Source organism: Dama dama, chromosome 28 (assembly GCF_033118175.1).
Source record: "Dama dama isolate Ldn47 chromosome 28, ASM3311817v1, whole genome shotgun sequence".
NCBI classification, from domain to species: Eukaryota; Metazoa; Chordata; class Mammalia; order Artiodactyla; family Cervidae; genus Dama; species Dama dama.
In genome coordinates this window covers 40,082,459-40,104,528 of record NC_083708.1, presented here as the reverse complement: position 1 = coordinate 40,104,528, position 22,070 = coordinate 40,082,459, and the positions used below count along the sequence as shown (strand labels likewise).

The 22,070-nt window shown below is 38.0% G+C and overlaps 1 protein-coding gene across 1 annotated transcript in view; it reads left to right on the top strand.

Annotated features, from left to right (window-relative positions):
* ARMC2 (armadillo repeat containing 2) overlaps window positions 1-10,563 on the top strand; it is a 126,951-nt gene extending 116,388 nt beyond the window's left edge. The window contains exon 18 of the mRNA XM_061131793.1: window positions 6,948-10,563. Within this exon, the coding sequence (XP_060987776.1) occupies window positions 6,948-7,105 (158 nt within the window). The 3' untranslated portion in view covers window positions 7,106-10,563. The remainder of the gene's footprint in view (window positions 1-6,947) is intronic.
* Window positions 10,564-22,070: the final 11,507 nt, after the last annotated feature.

Below are 22,070 nucleotides of genomic sequence, written 5' to 3'. Positions count from 1 at the left end.
CAGGTCTCTTACCTGCCTGGCCCAAGGCTGCCGGTCCTGGCAGGCCCTTCTCGTGAGCTTTCCAAGCCCACAGTCATAGGGAAGCTGGACTACTTACATAGCAATTAATCATTAGCTGTGTAACTTGTATTCTTGTTTTGTACCTTTTGTTTCCCCACTCCAACGGAGCCACTTTAAGGAAAGGATATTGCCTTGGGCAAAGCAGGTTCTTGATAGATGCTTGTGGATCTACTGACAATAGTGGTATCTTTAACAGTGCTGTATACTTTTAAAAGGACGTTCATTCTATCCTAAGATTTAAGGTCATCAGTTAGGTGACAGTTGAGGTAGGTTCGTCTAGGAGGGTTAAGTAAGTGACTTGCCTAAGATCATACTGTAGCAAAGCCAGGGCTTTTCATCAGAGAGTAAACATCGAGCCCCTGTGTTTTTTCTGCTGCTCCATTACATAGGATGCCCTTACCCCACCCCATCCCACCCAACCCTGGAAGGGGATGGAGGCACGGGTAAGAAAAATAAACACAGTCCACCAGGGAGCCAGGTCATCATCAGAGCGTGGCATGCACTTCTCACGTGATCACGAGTGCTGCCTATGAGCCGTGAGGACTGGCTACTTCCTGGCTCCTCTCTCCACAGTGTGGGCCTCGGAGCCTCACTTCTGACACAGGCTGTGGTTGTGTCCGACCAGCTGGGTGGCAGCAGTTGAAATGGGTATATGAGTGAGCGTATACTTAAAATTTCAATTTTTTTACAGCGATAGGTTAAAAAAAACAACAGGCCATTTTGAAAACAGGATGAGCTGTTATATCACAAAAGTCCCACAATGTAGTGTGAGCACTGTTTTTAGAAATCATGGTAGGGCAATTGACATAGCAATGTAAGTTAGCCAACTTTTTCTTGATGGGAAGTTGAAAAAAGAAAGTAATGGGACTCAGTGTGGTTGGGATGTTGACAGTCTTTTTAGGAAAGTGGCTTAAAAAGAATGTGGTCTAAACTTCCTGATGTGCTACAGCCACTTCTCATAAACTCATGAGCGATCTGTTTATCTTGAAGTTCTTAGGTGGTATGCCCTGGCACACGACCACGAGCTTCTCTCAGGGTGGCTGGCAACTGGTGATCACCAGTATACACTGGTGATTACTGTGTGAGTTTGTTATTGTGAACGTAAATGACTCTAGGTTATCTTATATTCATCTGAGGTACATGGAGGGCTTCCCTAGGTGGTAAAGAATGGTAAAGAATCAGCCTGCCAGTGCTGGAGACACAGGTTTGATCCCTGGGTCAGGAAGATCCCCTGGAGAAGGAAATGGCAACCCACTCCAGTATTCTTGACTGGGAAATCCCATGGACAGAGGAACCTGGTGGGCTATAGTCCATGGGGTTGCAAAGAGTTGAGCACAAGTTAGCAACTAAATAACAAGATATGTGGAACTTAGAACCTAGGTTATGTGATAAGGGATAGAGGGGGCCCCAGCGTTCAAAGTAGAGGGTCACATCATCATGCTTATGCCAAAGAGTCATCAGGTGCTTCTAGAACATGTGAGAACTATGCCTTGTAAGAGTTATAACAGTAATCAAACCCATGGTAGCTACCTGGTGCTGAACAACAGGCTAGGCAAGAGTGCCGTGATGTGCAGGATCCTTAAACTGTAGTAGAGACCATATTAGAATGGTCACTGACAGAGTTGTTTTGAGTCCTTTTGTTGTTGTTGTTTAGTCACTCAGTTGTGTCTGACTCTTTGTGACTCCATGGACTGCAGCACACCAGGTTTCCTGTCCTTCACTGTCTCCTGGAGTTTGCTCAAACTCATGTCCATTGAGTCGGTGATGCCATCCAACCATCTCTTCCTCTGTCACCTCTTTCTCCTCCTGCTGTCAGTTTTTCCCAGCATCAGGGTCTTTTCCAATGAGTCAGGTGTTCACATTAGGTAACCAGCGTATTGGAGCTTCAGCTTTAGCATCTCTCCTTCCAATGAATATTCAGGGTTGATTTCCTTTAGGATTGACTGGTTTGATCTCCTTGTTGCTGTCCAAGGGACTCTCAAGAGTATTCTCCAATACCACAGTTGAAAAGCATCACTTCTTCGGCACTCAGCCTTCTTTATGGTCCAACTCTCAAACTGTACATAGCTACTGGAAAAACCATAGCTTTGACTGTACTGACTTTTGATGGCAAAGTGATGTCTCTGCTTTTTAAGATGCTGTCTAAATTTGTCATAGTTTTTCTTCAAAGGAGCAAGCATCTTTTAATTTCATGGCTGCAGTGATTTTGGAGCCCAAGAAAATGAAATCTATCACTGTTTCCACGTTTTCCCCATCTATTTGCCAGGAAGAGATAGGACCAGCCGCCATGATCTTTGTTTTTTGAATGTTGATTTCAAGCCAGCCTTTTCACTCTCCTCTTTCACCTTCACCAAGATGCTCCTTAGGTCTTCTTTGCTTTCTGCCATTAGTGTGCTATCATCTGCATATCTGAAGTTGATGTTTCTCCTGGCAAACTTGATTCCAGCTTGAGCGTCATCCAACCTGGCTTTTCACATAATATACTCTGCATGTAAGTTAAATAAGCAGGGTGACAATATACAGCCTTGATGTACTCCTTTCTCAATTTTGAACAAGTCCACTATTCTGTATCTGGTTCTAACTGTTGCTTCTTGACCTGCATACAGGTTTCTCAGGAGGCAAGTTAGGTGGTCTGGTAGTCCCATCTCTTTCAGAATTCTCCACAGCTTGTTGTGATCTACACAGTCAAAGGCTTTAGCATAGTCAATGAAGCAGTATTAGACTTTTTTTTTTTTTAATTCCCTTGCTTTTTCTATGATCCAGCAGATGTTGGCAATTTGATCTCTGGTTCCTCTGCCTTTTCTAAATCCAGCTTGTATATCTGGAAGATCTCGGCTCACGTACTGTTGAAGCCTAGCTTGAAGGATTTTGAGTATTACCTTGTTAGCGTGTGAAATGAGTACAACTGTATGGTAGTTTAAACATTATTGGGAATTGCCTTTTTTTGGGATTGGAATGAAAAGTGACCTTTTCTAGTCCTATGGGCACTGCTGAGTTTTTCAAATTTGCTGTCATATTGAGTGCAGCACTTTCACAGCGTCATCTTTTAGGATTAGAAATAACTCAGCTGGGATCCTATCACCTCCCTAGTTTTGTTCATGGAAATGCTTCTTAAGACCCTTTTGACTTCACATTCAGGATTTCTGGCTCTAGGTGAGTGACCACATGATTGTGGTTATCCGGGTCATTAAGACCTTTTTTTGTACAGATCATCTGTGTATTCTTGCCACCTCTTCTTAATCTCTTCTACTTCTGTTAAGTCTTTGCCATTTCTTTCATTTATAGTGTCCATCTTTGCGTGAAATATTCTCTTGGTATCTCTAATTTTCTTGAGGAGATCTTTGGTTTTTCCCATCCTACTGTTTTCCTCTGTTTCTGTGCATTGTTCACTTAAGAAAGCTTTCTTATCTCCTTGCTATTCTCTGGAACTCTGCACTCAGTTGGGTTTATCTTTCCCTTTGTTCTTTGCCTTTCACTTCTTTTCTCAGCTATTTGTAAGGCCCGCTCAGACAATCACTTTGCCTTCTTGCATTTATTTTTCTTGGGGATGGTTTTAGTCACCACTTCCTGTACAATGATACAAACCTCCGCCCATAGTTCTTAAAGCACTCTGTCTACCAGATTTAGTCCCTTGAACTATTCATCACTTCCATTACATAATCATAAGGGATTTTATTTAGGTCATACCTGAATGGCTTAGTGATTTTCTCTACTGTCTTCAATTTGAGTCTAAATTTTGCAATAAGAGTTCATGATCTGATCCACAGTCAGCTCCTGGTCTTGTTTTTGCTGACTGTATAGAGCTTCTCCATCTTTGGCTGCAAAGAATATAATCAGTCTGATTTCAATATTGACTGTCTGGTGATGTCCATGTGTAGAGTCATCTGTTGTGTTGTTGGATGAGGGTATTTGCTATGACCAGTGTGTTCTGTTGGCAGAACTCTTGTTAACCTTTGCCTTTCTTCATTTTGTACTCCAAGGCCAAACTTGCCTATTACTCTAGATATCTCTTGACTTCCTACTTTTTGCATTCCAGTCCCCTATGATGAAAAGGACATCTTTTTTTGGTGTTTGTTCTAAGGGGTCTTATAGGTCTTCATAGAATGGTTCAACTTCAACTTCTTCAGCATTAGTGATTGAAAGATAGGCTTGGATTACACTGATGTTGAATGATTTGCCTTGGAAACAAATGGAGATCATTCTGTCTTTTTTGCGATTGCTCCCAAGTACTGCAGTTCAGACTCTTCTGTTGACTGTGAGGGCTACTCCTTTGCTTCTAAGGTATTCTTGCCCACAGTAGTAGATATATAATGGTCATCTGAATCAAATTCACCCATTCCCAATCCATTTTAGTTCACTGATTCCTAAAGTGTCAATGTTGACTCTTGCCATTTCCTGCTTGACCATGTCCAATTTACCTTGATTCATGGACCTAACAGTCCAGGTTCCTATGCAATATTGTTCTTTACAGCATCAGACTTTATTTTCACCACCAGACACAACCACAACTGGGCATTGTTTCCGCTTTGGCTCAGCCTCTTCATTTTTTCTGGAGCTATTTCTCTGCCCTTCCCCAGTAGCATATTGGACACCTACTGACCTGGGGGGCTCATCTTTCAGTGTTCTGCCTTTTTGCCTTTTAATCCTTTCTAAAACCTTACCTAAAATTCTAGTTTTTGGAAGTGTGCTGTGTACAAAGAAAGTTGAGCAATAACTGGTTATCTAAATCAGTACTTTTCACACTGTGACCAGTGTGAAAAATAAAGCAGCAAACAAAGAGAATATCAGAATATATTACATCTAGAAAAGATAAGTATTCTATCATGAAACATTTATTATTTGTTTGTAAATATGTAAATATGTGTATATAGTCATCATGTAATATGGACTTCCTAGGTCACAGTAAAAAAAAAAGTTTGAAAATCATAGATCTAAGTTTTTCTTGGGTTAGCCTCTGCTGTTCATTGTAATACAAGTTCAAAAATTTAACACCTAGTGTAATATGACACATTTTATGCGTTTGCTGTATTTACTTTGCAACTTGAGACTGCTTTTCTCTTATCTATAGTTATTTGGCCACTTTTGTTATCTTGTCTAACCCAGTTTACAATTAAGAGGGTACAAGTGTAGATTAACTAATTATACGTTGAGCCTCAAGAAGAGTAATATAGTCTCGATGTTAGATTAAGAAACCCCAGACACCAAAACAGTGACTTGGCTAAAATCATCAAACCCAGTCAAAGTCCTGGACAGAGAGAAAGACTGAAGGTTGCCTGGGCAGCCATCAGTCTAAGCTGCTTTGGAAAAAGAGCATAAAAAAAAAAGAAATCATTTTTAACGAAAGTTTAGTACTCAGAACATCTGCAGAAGAGTGAGCAGGAAGTAGATCTAGGAATTCAAGAGCACTCAGAGTCTCACAGACCACTTTAGTTTGGAAATAGCCCAACAGGAAGGACTTTTAAGACATCAAATACCATCTGGATTCTCCTTCTTTCAAGGCCTTGATTATCAAATGGGTGGGGAGAGTCAGGTTTGCTTACAGGGGTCTCCATGGAGAGCTTTGCTGAATTGTTTGTGTCTGCCCAGAACTTATCTCAGAGTTGCATAGCTGTCCAGTTGGCTAGGGGAAAGGACGGGAAGGTACAAACTGGGATTCCAGACTTATCTTATTCTGGGTAGTGACACCAACACCAGTAGTGCCAAAGTACACACAGTGTACTTCGTGTGTACTGAAAATATTCAGGGTAAGAAATTTGATGTAAGCACCAAGGAAGCATTTGATGGTAGGATTTTAGTGGGCCTTATGAAAGAAGTTTGCAAATTATGCAAGCAGCAATATTTGTGGTCACTTTAGGACTTAGTGGTTACCACTTAAGAAGTCTGCCTCAGCCTCAGACCTAGGAAGTGGCAGAGCCAACCTTCTGACTGGCAGGCCAGTGCATTTTCCTGAAGTCCTTCTCATGGGTTCCAGTGTAAACAGAAATGCAGTGGCGGGTCAGTGCAGAAACCTCAGTAGCCATTTGTCTTCCAACTTGGGTTGGATATACTTTCATGATATTCACAGAATTGAAAGTGCTGTTGGATTAAGAAACAAATCAATGTTGTAATTTTGCATTTTTTTAACAAGTGCTTTTCTGCATTATACATGGATTCACTTGGGATTCTAATATTGCTTAGGATTCTCAAAGTCTTCCATTTTTCACTTTTATTGGGGTGAGCATAAGGTGGCAGGGGGAGGGAGGTGTTATCTTTTCAACGAAGTTTGTCCAGGCTGCTCTGAAATGAGCAAAGTTGATTTTCAGTCATTTTCAGTCAAATTCAACTGTGCTATTTTCCCAAAAGATTTCCTAACTTCTTTTATATTTGTCAACCACTGAAGAATTAATAATTAACATTTTTAATATGCAGATAAGGAAATAATCTATTCATACTTTGTTCTGAGAAATTGTGATCTGACTTTTGGATATAAAGTTAGATGTAACATTAGGGATAAATTGAAGTAAAAACTCAATTCAGTCTAGGATTTTTTTTTTTTTTTTAGGAAGATTGCTATCTTTGATTATTATTTTTTTGCCACGCCACACACTATGCATGATCTTAGTTCCCTGACCAGGGATCCAATCCCAGGCCCCCTGCAGTGGAGGCATAGAGTCTTAACCACTTGAACTGCTAGGGAAGTCCTCATGGTTATTATCTTTTTTTTTTTTAATTAAGAAACTATCATATACTTACTTAAAATTTTTCCTATAAAGAACTACTCCTGTAAAAAAGCCTTGTTGCAATTAGAGATGACTCAGGATGAGTTTAACTCATGCCATCAAAAATTAAACCATTCAGTAGGATTACATTTCTAAGTAATTGCTGTAATTTTAATTTTTCTGATGCAGATGAAGAACTAGCATTGAATGGGAGTTTTGACCAAGACCTAAAAAACTATCACAAACTCCACTGGGAAACAGAATTCAGACCGGTGGCACAGCAGCTTCTAAACCGAATTAAGAATCATCACACCTTCCTGGAACCTCTGCCTATTCCTTCTTTCTAACATGATGCAGATTAACAACAGAAACAGGAAGTCAGGTCTCCATCATTCTTAAGAAGTGGTAACAAGCATGAACTTTTTTTTTTTTCAATATTAACAAATATTCAAAGTTTTTCAGTTACTTATTTTAGTGAGTAGTCTTAGTGTATTAAAAGAAATAAGCATTTCTTCTTGTGGTAGGTATTGTGGAAAAATGAATATACATGTTGTGCTTCCAACTATGAGAAATTTAAGATGAAAATATATTCATGGTATTTCTAAGTAAATGACTTTTTATTCTATTCTCTATTGAATAATTTAGTTCTAGTCTTAAAATCCTGATGTCACAATTCTAGAATTTAATTGCTTGTCAGTTCAGTCAATGAACTGTGCAATGAAGACAGTTAGATTTTATGTACAGAAAGAATAGTGGTCAACACTATTAGGAATACATTACGACATAAGCATCCGCACTGATCCTTACAGCTTTTAATAATAGTCTTCTGGTTAGGTACCACTATTTTTCTGGTTGTCATACTGAGAGGAGGGGGAGGCAGAAAAATTTAGAGAAGACTGCTTTGGGCCATCCACTCTTTATTAAATAAGTAAAATAGATGAAAGAGTATTTTCCCTTTTTATTTTTATTTGAAATAAACTGAATAGACCAGACAATTCTACTTATAACTCTTTGTGACTATAGAGGTGATCCAATATACTAGAAATACATGGCAGATCTCAGTTTGAATCCTAGTTCTCCCCTGCCTAGGTTTTGGGCAACTAACTAAATATTTTTAGCTTAAGTGTACAATGTAATCATGTAGTTTAGGAACAAGCAAGCAAAAGTGGGCAAATTGTCCAGTATGCTGACTGATGTGTAGTAGGTACTCAATAAATTATGGTTTTCCACCCTTCATAGGATAAGATTGGTCTTTGAATAAATGATCAACACCAAAGAAATTGAGATAACCATTGCTATCCTATATTAGCCAAAGAAAGATTCAGAATAAAAGTAGATTTGATACTCTGCTCTGTAGGGTTAGAGATGAACCATTAATAACATAAACACTCATCTCTTACCCTAACAAAATACCAAGACTAATGAGTTAAAGGCAGGCTTTTAACAGACTAGATAGTCTTATAAGTCTATTAGAAAAACCCTAAATTTCCAGAAACAAATAGACTTTCCAAGGGCTCCTCTAGTTTGGGGCTCATCCCAGGTTGGGGCTCAGCAAAATCATCTAGAGACACTCACTGTAGTCTGTCATCCATGCATCTATGCTAGGAGATTCACTCTAACAGTTGAAATCTTTTTAAAAAAAAATATTTATTTGGCTGCACTGGGTTTTAGTTGTGGCATGTGGGATCCAGCTCCCCCATCAGGGATCAAACAAACCCATGTCCCCTGCATTGGGAGTGTGGAGTCCTAATCACTGGACCGGCTGGGAAGTCCCTGGAAACAGTTTAAAAAGTCTGATAGGCTAATCTCTCAAAAACATTTGAAGATCTAAGTATTTTTACCCATAGCAGGCTATATATTTTACTTTCAGTGAAAAAGATAAAACTCTCTTCCCCCTAAAAGAGCCCCCTCAGTATTTATAATTAATATAATAACTCAAAGTAGAATACCATTATATTTGTTCTTCATATTAACCTCCTCTCCCTCAGACTCATGTGCAAGCTGAACCATGTGGAACTATCTCAGTTCATTTCAATTGCTCAGTTCTGTCCAACTGTTTGCAACCCTATGGACTGCAGCACGCCAGGCTTCCCTGTCCATCATCAGCTCCCAGAGCCTGATCAAACTTATGTCCATTGAGTCAGTGACGCCATCCAACTATCTCATCCTCTGTAGTCCTCTTCTCCTCCTGCCTTCAGTCTTTCCCAGCATCAGGGTCTTTTCCAGTGAATCAGTTCTTTGCATCAGATGGCCAAAGTATTGGAGTTTCAGTTTCAGCATCAGTTCTTCCAATGAATATTCAGGACTGATTTCCTTTAGGATTAATTGGTTTGATCTCCTTGCTGTCCAAGGGACTCTCAAGAGTCTTCTCCAACACCAAAAACCATAGCTTTGACTAGACAGACCTTTGTTGGGAAAGTAATGCAGTCACCATCTGCAGTGATTTTGGAGCCCAAGAAAATAAAGTCTCTCACTGTTTCCATTGTTTCCCCTTCTATTGGCCATGAAGTGATGGGACCGGATGCCATGATCTTAGTTTTTTGAATGTTGAGTTTTAAGCCTACTTTTTCACTCTCCTCTTTAGTTCTTCTTTGCTTTCTGCCATAAGGGTGCTGTCATCTGCGTGTCTGAGGTTATTGATATTTCTGTTTCTTGATTGAGATCTTGATTCAATCTTGATTCCAGCTTGTGCTTCATCCAGCTCGGCATCTCACATAATGTACTCTGCATAGAAGTTAATCAGGATGACAATATACAGCCTTGATGTACTCCTTTCCCGATGTGGAACCAGTCTGTTGTTCCATGTCTAGTTCTAACTGTTGCTTCTTGACCTGTCTACAGATTTCTCAGGAGGCAGGTCAGGTGGTCTGGTATTCCCATCTCTTGAAGAATTTTTAAAGTTTGTTGTGATCCACACAGTCAAACGCTTTGGTGTAGTCAAAAAAGCAGAAGTAGATATTTTCCTGGAACTCTCTTGCTTTTTTGATGATCCAGTGGATTTTGGCAATTTGATCTCTGGTTCTTCTGCCTATCTGCCTACTTTATTATTGGAACTATCTGCCTACCTTAAAAATTACAGTTAGAAAATTTACCATCTTAACCATTTTTAAATGTTGTAGTGGTGTTAAGCTTACTCACATTTGTCTGTAAAGTTCTTCCTTCGCAGAACTTTTTCTGCAGAATTTTTCATCTTGCAAAACTGAAACTCTGTGTCCATTAAACAACTCCTTCTTTCCTCCTCTTTCCAGCCCCTAGCAACCACCATCCTACTTTGTTTCCATGAATTTGATTTGATTAGTTTAGATCCCTCATACAGCATTTGTCATTTTGTGACTGATTTATTTTGCTTAGCATAATGTCTTCAAAGTTCATCCATGTTGTGGTGTATGATGGGATTTCCTTCCTTTTAAGGCTCAATAATATTTTCTTGTATGTTTATATCATATTTTTTCATCCGTTAACTCATCAGGACATTTGGGTTGCTTCTGTCTCGTGCCTATTGTGAATAATGCTACTATGAACATGAATGTATAAATTACCTCTTCAAGGTCCTGCTTTCAGTTCCTTTTGATCTATACCCAGAAACGGAATTATTGGGTGATATAGTAGTTCTACTGTTAACTTTTTGAGGAATGTCTGTATTAATTTCTGCAGAGGCTACCTCATTTCACATCACCAACAGTGCACAACGGTTCCCATTCTTTTTTTTTTCCCCCATTTATTTTTATTAGTTGGAGGGTAATTACTTTACAATATTGTAGTGGTTTTTGCCATACATTGACATGAATCAGCCATGGATTTACATGTGTTCCCCATCCTGATCCCCCCTCCCACCTCCCTCCCCATCCCATCCCTCTGGGTCATCCCAGTGCACCAGCCCCGAGCACTTGTCTCATGCATCCAACTTGGACTGGCGATCTGTTTCACACTTGATAATATACATGTTTCGATGCTGTTCTCTCAGATCATCCCACCCTCGCCTTCTCCCATAGAGTCCAAAGTTCTATACATCTGTGTCTCTTTTTCTGTCTTGCATATAGGGTTATCATTACCATCTTTCTAAATTCCATATATATGCGTTAGTGTGGTGTTTATCTTTCTGGCTTACTTCACTCTGTATAATGGGCTCCAGTTTCATCCACCTCATTAGAACCGATTCAAATGAATTCTTTTTAATGGCTGAGTAATATTCCATTGTGTATATGTACCACAGCTTTCTTACCCATTCGTCTGCTGATGGGCATCTAGGTTGCTTCCATGTCCTGGCTATTATAAACAGTGCTGCGATGAACATTGGGGTACACGTATCTCTTTCAGATCTTGTTTCCTCGGTGTGTATGCCCAGGAGTGGGATTGTTGGGTCATATGGCAGTTCTATTTCCAGTTTTTTAAGGAATCTCCACACTGTTCTGCATAGTGGCTGTACTAGTTTGCATTCCCACCAGCAGTGTAAGAGGGTTCCCTTTTCTCCACACCCTCTCCAGCATTTATTGCTTGTAGACTTTTGGATAGCAGCCACCCATTCTTTACATCTTCTCCAGCGCGTGTTATTTTCTGTTGTTGTTGTTTTGATAGTAGCCATCCTAGTGGTTGTGAAATGGTATCTCATGTTGGTTTTGATTTGCAATACTCAATGGTATTGAGTATCTTCACATGCTTATTGGCCATTTATATATCATCTTTGGAGAAATGCCTATTCAAGTCATTTGCCATTTCAAATTTTTATTTTTTAAAATTTATTAAAAAATTTTTTTGAAATGTAGTTGATTTATAATATGTTAGTTTCTGGTGTGTAGCAAAGTGATTCAGATACACACACACACACGCATTTTTAGATGCATTTCTGTTATAGGTTTTATAAGATATTGAGTATAGTTCCCTATGCTATACAGTAGGTCTTTGTTGATTATCTATTGGGGTGACCAAAAGGTTCATTTGGATTTCTCCATAAGATGCTATGGAAAAATCCAAATGAACCTTTTGGCCAACCCAATATTTTATATATAGTAGTGTGTATATGTTAATCCCAAACTCCTAGTTTATCCCTCTTCCACCCCACTTTCCCCTTTGACAACCATAAGTTTGCTTTCCATATCTGTGAATCTGTTTGTAAATATGTTCATTTGTATGCTTTTATTTTAGATTCTTTCCACATACAATAAGTGAAATTATTATCTTTCTTTGTCTGACTTACTTCACTTAGTATGATAATCTCTAGATCCATCCATGCTGCAAATGGCATTATTTCTTTTTTTTTTATGACTTGGTAATATCCCATTGTGTATATATCACCACATCTTTTTTACCCATTCATGTGTCAGTGAACACTTAGGCTGATTCCATGTCTTTGCTATTTTAAGTAGTGCTGCTTCGAACATTGGGGTGTGTGTATCTTTTCAAATTATAACTTTCTCTGAACATGTGACCAGGAGTGGGATTGCTGGATCATATGATAATTCTATTTTTTGTTTTTTAAGGAACATTCATATTGTTCTCCATAGTGGCTTCACCAATTAACATTCCCACCAACAGTGTGGGAGGGCTTCCTTTTTTCCACACAGTCTCCATTTACCATTTGATCACTTTTTGATGATGGCCATTCTGATTGAAGTGATACCTCACTTTAGTTCTGATTTCAACTGCTCTAATAATTAGTGATATTGAGCATCTTTTCATATGCCTGTTGGCCATCTGTATGTCTTCTTTGGAGAAGTGTCCATTTAAGGCTTCTAAATAGATTGAGCTGTTTATTTTATTTTATTTATTTTAATTTATTTTTTATTGAAAGATAATTGCTTTACAGAATTTTGCTGTTTTCTGTCAAACCTCAACATGATTCAGCCATAAGTTTACATATATCCCCTCCCTTTTGAAACTCCCTCCCATCTCCCTCTCCATCCCACCCCTCTAGGTTGATACAGAGCGCTATTTGAGTTTCCTGAGCCATTAAGCTGTATGAGTTGTTTGTATATTTTGGAAATTAATCTCTTGTTGTCACATCATTTGCAAATATTTTTTTCCCATTCCATAGGTTGACTTTTCATTTTGTTTATAATTTCCTTTGCTCTGCAAAAGTTTTTAAATTTAACTAGCTCCCATTTGGTTGTTTATTTCCATTACTGTAGTAGAGGGATTAAAAAATATTGCTACTATTTTCCTCTAGGAGTTTTATAGTATCCAGTCTTACATTTAGGTCTGACATTATGTCTTTAATCCATTTTGAGTTTATTTTTTTGTTTATTGTGTTAAAAAATGTTTTAAATTCTTTTTTTTTTTTTAACATGTAGCTGTCCAGTTTTCACAGCACCACTTGTTGAAGAGACTGTCTCTTCTCTATTGTATATTCTTGCCTCCTTTGTTGTATGTTAATTGACTATAGATGTTAGTGTTTATTTCTGGGTTTTCTACTCTGTTCCATTGATCTATGTGTCTGTTTCTGTGCCAGTACCATACTGCTTTGATTAATGTAGCTTTGTAATATAGTTTAAAGTCAGAGAGTGTGATTTCTCCAGCTCCATTTCTCTTTCTCAGGATTGCTTTGGTTATTGGAGTCTTGTGTTTCCACAGAAATTTTTAAAAAGTTTTGTTCTAGTTCTGTGAAAAATGCTGCTGGTAATTTGAAAGGGATTGCATTGAATCTATAGATTGTCTTGGTTAGTATGGTCATTCTATAATATTGATTCTTCCAACCTAAGAATATGGTATATCTTTCCATCTGTGTCATCTTCAACTTCTTTCATTAGCATCTTACTGTTTATGGAGTGCAGGTCTTGTATTGGGTTGGCCAAAAAGCTCATTTGGGTTTTTCCATAAGAGGTTACAGAGAAATCAAAAGCTTTACAGACAAGCAAAAGCTTAAAGAATTCAGCATGACCAAACCAGCTTTATAACAAATTCTAAAGGAATTTCTTTAAATAGTAGAGGTTACATCAAGGGACCTCCCTGGTGATCCAGTGGCTAAGACTCTGCACTCCCAATGCCCGGGAACCTGGGTTCAATCCCTGGTCAGGGAACTAGATCCCACATGCTGCAACTAAAAGATTCTCTATGCTGCAAGTGAAGATCCTGCATGCTGCAACTAAGATCCAGTGTGGCCAAATAATTTTTTTTTAAGACCACATCTAAAATCAAGAAAATTATGAAACAGAAAAGTTCACTAGTAGAGGCGAACATATAGTAAAGGCAGAAAGTCAACAGACAAAGAAGTTAAGGAAATAGTTCCATATACTATCACATCAAAAAGAATAATGTACGTAGGAATAAACCTGTCTAAGGAGCCAAAAGACCTATATCCTGAAAACTCTTATCTATTTTTTAATCAAGCTATATTTTTGTGTGTGTGGTAGTCATTGATTTAAATGAGTTATTTATATATTTTGGATATTAAGACTTTATCAGATACATGATTAACAAATATTTTCTCCCATTTTGTAGGTTACTTTTTTTTTTTTTTTTACTGTTGATCATGCCCTTTGGGCTCCCCTGATAGCTCAGTTGGTAAAGAATCTGCCTGCAGTGCAGGGGACCCAGTTTGATTCCTGAGTCGGGAAGATCCCCTGGAGAAGGGATAGGCTACCCACTCCAGCATTCTTGGGCTTCCCTTGTGACTCAGCTGGTAAAGAATCTGCCTGCAATGCAGGAGACCTGGGTTCGGTCCCGTTTGGGAAGATCCCCTGCAGAAGGGAAAGGCTACCCATGCCAGTATTCTGACCTGGAGAATCCAGGACTATACACTCCATGGGGTTGCAAAGAGTCACACACGACTGAGTGACTTTCACTTTCATGCCGTTTGATGCACAGAAGTAAGTTTGATGTAGTTCTATTTGTCTATTTTTACTTTTGCCTTTTGGTATTATGTCTAATAAATCATTGCCAAATCCAGTGTCCTGAAGCTATGCTATCTTTTCTTCTAGGAGCTTTATAGTTTTAGTTCTTACACTTAGGTCTTTAATCCATTTTAGTTAATTTTTGTGTATGTTTCTAAAATAAAGGTCTAACTTCATTCTTCTGCATGTGAATATCTAGTTTTTCCCAGACAATTCTTTTCTCATCGAATAGTCCTGGCATCCTTGTTGAAGATCATGAAGGCTTATTTCTGGGTATATGTCTATGCAAGTACCATACTGTTTTGATAATGTAGCTTTCGAAAATGTTTTGAAATTAGGACATTGTGAGACTTACAGCTCTGTTCTTTTTCAGGATTGTTTTGGCTATGTAGAGTCTTTTGAGACCCCATGTGAATTTTTGGATGGATTTTTCTATTTCTGCAGGAGAAAAAGGCATTGAATTTGTAGATTGTTTTAGGTAGTATTGACATCTTAACAATATGAAGTATTCCAGTCTATGAACACAGGATGTCTTTCATTTGTTTGTGTCTTCTTTATTTTCTTATAGTTATGTTTTATAGTTTTCATTGTCAAGTCTTTCAACTCCTTTGGTTAAATTTATTTCTAAGTATTTTATTATTTTTGATGCTATTGTAAATGGAGCTGTTGCCTTTGGCTTAGTCGCTCAGTCGTGTCTGACTCTTTGCAACCCCATGAATTGCAGCACGCCAGGCCTCCCTGTCCATCACCAACTCCCAGAGTTTACTCAAACCCATGTCCATCAAGTCAGTGATGCCATCCAACCATGTCATCCTCTGTCATCCCCTTCTCCTCCTGCCCCCAATCCCTCCCAGCATCAGGGTCTTTTCCAATGAGTTAACTCTTCGCATGAGGTGGCCAAAGTACTGGAGTTTCAGCTTCAGCATCAGTCCTTCCAATGAACAACCAGGACTGATCTCCTTTAGGATGGACTGCTTGGATCTCCTTGTGGTCCAAGGGACTCTCAAGAGTCTTCTCCAGCACCACAATTCAAAAGCATCAATTTTTCAGCACTCAGCTTTCCTCACAGTCCAACTTTCACATCCATACATGACCACTGGAAAACCATAGCCTTGACCAGATGAGCCTTTGTTGGCAAAGTAATGTCTCTGCTTTTTAATATGCTATCTAGGTTGGTCATAACTTTCTTTCCAAGGAGTAAGCGTCTTTTAATTTGATGGCTGCAATCACCATCTGTAGTGATTTTGGAGCCCAAAAAATCAAAGTCTGACACTGTTTCCACTGTCTCCCCATCTATTTCCCATGAAGTGATGGGACCAGATGCCATGACCTTAGTTTTCTGAATGTTGAGCTTTAAGCCAACTTTTTCACTCTCCTCTTTCACTTTCATCAAGAGGCTCTTTAGTTCTTCACTTTCTGCCGTAAGAGTGGTATCATCTGCATATCTGAGGTTATTGATACTTCTCCCGGCAATCTTGATTCCAGCTTGTGCTTCTTCCAGCCCAGCGTTTCTCATGATGTACTCTGCATATAAGTTAAATAAGCAGGGTGACAAGATACAGCCTTGACATACTCCTTTTCCTATTTGGAACCAGTCTGTTGTTCCATGTCCAGTTCTAACTGTTGCTTCCTGACCTGCATAAAGATTTCTCAAGAGGCAGGTCAGGTGGTCTGGTATTCCCATCTCTTTCAGAATTTTCCACAGTTTATTGTGATCCACACAGTCGAAGGCTTTGATGTAGTCAATAAAGCAGAAATAGATGTTTTTCTGGAACTCTCTTGCTTTTTTGATGATCCAGCAGATGTTGGCAATTTGATCTCTGGTTCCTCTGCCTTTTCTAAAACCAGCTTGAACATCTGGAAGTTCTTGGTTCACATATTGCTGAAGCCTGTTGCCTTAGTTTCCTTATTTGATTGCTGTTAGTGTATAAAAATGCAACTGTGTTGCATTTCTGTGTTGACTTTTATAGTTCCAACAGGTTTTTTTGGTTTTGTTTTTTGGTGTGGAATCTTTAGGGTTTTCTAATATAAGACCATGTCATTTGCATACAAATATATAATTTTACATTTCCTTTCTAATTTGGACATTTTTTCTTTTTCTTGCCTAATTGCTTAGTTAGGACTTCTGGTATACTATGAGTGGTGAGAGTTGATATTTTTCTCTTGTTCCTGATCTTAGAGGAAACAGTTTATCTTTCACAGAGTATGATATTAGCTATGTGCTTTTCACATATGGCCTTTATTATACTGAGATGGTTTCCTTCTACTTGTGGTTTGTTGAGTAATTTTTTTTTAAATCATGAAAAGGGTACTGAATTATGCCAAATAATTTTTCTACATCAACTGATAATGATCATGTGTTTGTTTCCTCACCCTTCATTCTGTTAGTGTGGTATATTACTCTGATGAATTTTTAGAAACTGAATATATATACTTGCATTTTAGGAATATATCCCTCTTCATTTTTTAAAAAAAAGTATTTTATTAATTTATTTACTTTTGGCTCTACTGGGTCTTAGTTGCAGCATGCAGGCTTAGTTGCCCTGTAGCATGTGGGATCTTAGTTCTCCAACCAGGGATCAAACCCACATCGCCTGCATTGGAAGGCAGATTCCTAACCACTAAACCTCCAGGGAAGTCCCCCACTTCATTTTTCAAATGTGCTGTTGAGTTTTCTCTACTAGAATTAAGCGTTTTTGTAACAATATTCATCATACATATTGGTCTGTAGTTTTCTTGAAGTTGCTTTGGCTTTGGTATCAGGATAATGCTGACCTCATAGAATGAGTTTAGAAATGTTCCCTTGTCTTCAATGTTTTAGATGAGTTTGGTGTTGACTTTTCTTTAAATGTTTGGTATAATTAAGTGAAACCATTTGGTCCTGGGCTTTGTTGAGTTTTTAATTACTGATTCCAGTCTCCTTACTAGTTATAGTTCTTTTCAGATTTTCTATTTCTTCATGATTCCTTCTTGATAGGCTGTGTGTTTCTAAGTTATTCAATTTGTTGATGTACAGTGTATAGTATTCTCTATCCTTTTTTTTTTTTTTTAATATTGGGAATGTCTCATTTTTCATTTCTGATTTAATATTTTTTCTTAATGCAGTTAAAGATTTGTCAATTTTGTTGATCTTTTCAAAGAAGTCTTAATTTTGTTGTATTTTTTCTATTGTGTTTTTTATTTATCTCTGCTTTGATCTTTGTTTCCTTCTGCTAGCTCTGGGTTTGGACTGTTCTGTCTAGTTCCTTGACAAATGAAGTTGCAATGTTGACTGGAGATTGTCTTTGCTTTTATAGTCTAAGAGTTTATAGCTGTGAACTTCCCTCTTAGCACAGCATCTGTAAATATTGGTGTGCTACGTTTTTATCTCAAGATATTTTCTAAGTCCATTTGTAATTTCTTCTTTGCAGTGGCCTTTTAAGAGTATGCTTTTTCATTTCTATATACTTGTGGACTTTCCAGCTTTTCTTTCTGCAATTGTTAGGTTCATTCCATTATGATCAGAAAAGATACTTTGCATCCAATCTTTTAAAATTTGTTAAGACTTGTTTTGTGGCTTAGTATGTGGCAATCCTGGAGAATGTTCCGTGTGCCCTTGAGAAGACTGTATATCTTATTGTTGGAATTTTCTGTATACGTCTGGTAGATTCAACTAGTCTGTAGTGTTCAAGTCCTCTTTTTTCCTTATTTATCTTATGTTGGTTCTATTCATTTTTGGAAGTGAGTATTTTTAAAAGTATTTATTTGGGTACGTTGGGTCTTAGTTGCAGCATGCAGGATCTTTGTTGTGTCACGTGGGCTCTCTAGTTGTGCTGCATGGGCTCCTGAGTGCATGGGTTCGGTAGCTGCAGCATACAGTCTTAGTTGCTCCATGGCATGTGTGACCTTAGTGCCCCAGCCAAGGATCCAACCTGTGTTTTCTGCATTGCAAGGAGTACTCTTAACCACTGGACCACCAGGGAAGTCCCTGGAAGTGGATATTGAGTCTCTTACTAACTATTATTGTGTTGCTATTTCCTGGGCTTCCCTGGTGGCTCAGTGGTAAAGAATCTGCCTGCCAATGCATGAGCTGTGGGTTTGATTCTTGGGTTAGGAAGATCCCCTGGAAAAGGACATGCCAACTCACTCCAGTATTCTTGCCTGGGAAATCCCATGGACAGAGGAGCCTGGCAGGCTACAATTCATGGGGTCGCAAAGAGTCAGACATGACCTAGCTACTAAACAACAACAAATCTGTTTCTCCCCAGTTCTATTAACATTTGCTTCCTATGTTTAGGAGTGTTAGTATTTGATGCCTATATATTTATAACTGTTTTATCGTCCCAGTGAATTGGCCCTTTTCTCCGATGTTCATAGAGCCACCCCTGCTCTTTTGGTTACTATTTGCATGGAATGTCTTTTTCTATCCTTTCACACTCAGCCTATATGTGTTCTTAGATCTAAAGTTAGTTTCTTATAGACAGCATATAGTTGGATCCTCTTTTTTATTTTACCATTCAGCCAATCTGAGTCTTTTGATTGGGGGATTCAATCCATTTATTACATTTGATATAATTACTAATAGGGAGGGACTTGCTATTTTGTTTTCTGCCAGATTTGTAGCTTTTTTTGTACCTCAGTCCCCCTCTTCCTCCTTTGTGTTTCATTGACTTTTTTTTGGAGTTACATGCTTTGATTTCCTTCTCATTTCTTTTTGTGTAAATTCTGAAGAGATTTTCTTTGTGGTTACCATGGGGATTATGCTTAAAAATGTTAAAGTTATAAGTTTATTTTGATAAGTTGATTTGCATATAAAACTCCATTCCTTTACAGCTCTGCACACTCCCTACTTTATGTCCCCACAAGTCCCTTAGGCTCTCTTCACTTTTCATTTCTATCTCTGACTTGATAATATCAATAACTCTTCAAGGTCTTTCTTCTCTCTGATCAAATTGACTGTTGTAGTCAATTTTTTCCTTTTTCAATTATTGTATTCTTCAGCTCCAGAATCTGATTCTTTTTATTCTCTTTAGCGATATTCTCATTTTGTTCATGCATCATTTTCCTGATATGTCAGCCTTGTTCTCTTTTTCTCCTTAGTACACTGAGCATCTTTAATTGTTTAAAATCTTTTTTTTTTAAGGTTTTATTGAATTTCTTATCATACTGCTTCTGTTTTATGTTTTGGAAGAAGGTCTTGGCCCTGAGATAGGTGGAATCTTAGCTCCCCGACCAGGGATTGAACATGCACCCTCTGCATTGGAAGGCGACTTCTTAACTACTAGACTGCCAGGGAAGTCCCTAAAATTCTTTGTGGGGTAATTTCAGAGTCCTACATTGCTTTAGGGTTGGTTTCTGGGGATTTATTTTGTTTTTTAGATTTTGCCACATTCTCTTGCATACACACACACACACACACACACATATATATATATATATATACCTTGCAAAGTTTGTTGTGATTTGGGCATTTGAAAAATAGCTACCATTTCCAGGGATATATCTTCTTTGGACAAGTGTATATGTTTTTATTCCAGGATATAATATCTGCTTTTAGCAGATATCGTCTTAATTTCCCTAAGAGGCTTGCCTCTGTTTCTTCTCAGGAGCTTCCTGTTCCAATTTCTGTTTTATTCCTATCTGTATTCTTTTGGATCTCCTGCAGCTGCCTATATAACTATAGATTCCCTGCTGTTCTAATGTACCTCTGTGCTCACTTCTGTGTTCAGTGATCTACAACTGGCATCCAAACCATTCTACCTCTCCTCCTAGTGCTCCAAGTCAGATGAGACAGAATCCAGTCCCTCAAACACAAACGTTCACCTTTTTTCTTTCGGTCCCGAGGGAGAAGCTGGGAATTAGGAGTTTCCTCTCAATTGCTGCCGTGCTGTACGCCAGGTTAGGACAAGCAAAATGCCCCAAATTTACCTCCACCTTTTGGTGCAGCCTCCTCCTGGTTTGTGTTTGCCTGAGCTGTAGCTTCCCAAGTGGTTTCTAGAGTTCTCACAAAGGTGTTTGGTCCTTCTATTGTTGTTAGTTCAGTGTCTCCATTGGGAATAAGGACCTGGTACATCATAGGTGATGTCACTCCCCATCTACCTGCCTTTGCTTTCCCTTGATATTCACTAGTCACAAATATTTAACAAAATTTCAGAGTATCTTAATGCGTGAAAAGTGCCTGGAAAACATTCTTATCCAACAAGTTTTATTTACTTATCTATCAATGGCCTGTTATCACAATAATTTGAAATTGGTAAACTGTTAAAATTCATTTAAAAACTAAGATTTTATTCCTCTAAGTTAAAAATATCACCATTATTTATATGGAGTTAAATAACTGTGGTAAATGTGTTTAGAATTTAATCTCATTCTTAACGAGATACTGAATTAAGTATTGCCTAATAAAAAAGTTCCCTAATTTTTACTAAAAAAGTGATCTAAAAAATGGAATCTTGGAAACCTCAACCAGAAATCTATTCATGGTTATTTAAGAAAAATAATTCCTCTTGTGGGGAAAAGTTTTGATAGCCCGTATTCTGTTTTACTGCCTTCAATTATTTTGGAAACTATTAGTTTCAAGAAAACATTAACAGGAAACACCTGTTAAATTGGAGGTGTTGAAACATCAACTTTGTATCACAGGCATGCCTTTATTACTTTAGGTACCAGCATACTTTCTTACTCATTAAAATTTTCATTTCGTCTCATGATTTCTAAGTGGAATAAGATAATAAACTCAGTTTTTCTTGCTCATCCTACTACTGATTAGAACTTCTATTAGAAATGTTGTATTTTTAAGAGGAAGTGCCAAGAACAAAGAGCAGAAGCAGAATGAGTAAAAATTTATCCAGTGCAAACTTACTTGTTGGATTCACCTGTATTGCTATGATGAAATAACCCAGTAGCAGACAGAAAAGGGCAGAGGCATGATGCAAATTCAACAGGTAAGACCATTTGTATATTATTGTAAGCTAACTAGAAATGGGCTGATATATTTCTTTATAAAATATATTGAAGGCAGTGTTTATCTAAGGTGACAGTATTATCTTCTCACTAGGGTATGTAGCCATGAAGGTAGCTATAACATCTCCATTCAAAATTATGCCTCCTAGCTCCCATCCCACACTATAATTTTATAGGCACTATCTTGTTACTCATCAAAACATTTATTGAGCTCAGTTATCACAAAAGCTTTGATTAAATTCAGAACTAATTGTTTGACAGTGTCATTTTTTGTTCTGTAGTGACTCCCTAATTTAACCTGCTTCTAATAATTCTTAATAATTGATCTCTAAAAATCTCAGTTCAAAATGGACAAGGTATGGGACTGTATTAGTTATTTCCAAGATAAAACTTTTCCTTGTAGCTCTCAAAATGACTGCAAGAGTTTGCCATTTAAATAATAGATAATTCTGTAGTTAGTCTTAAGTGTGATAGCTAATAAAAATCAGTAGAAAGTAGGAATAGTGACTGATTTTGTTAAGTCATGATTTTTTGAGACAGCAAA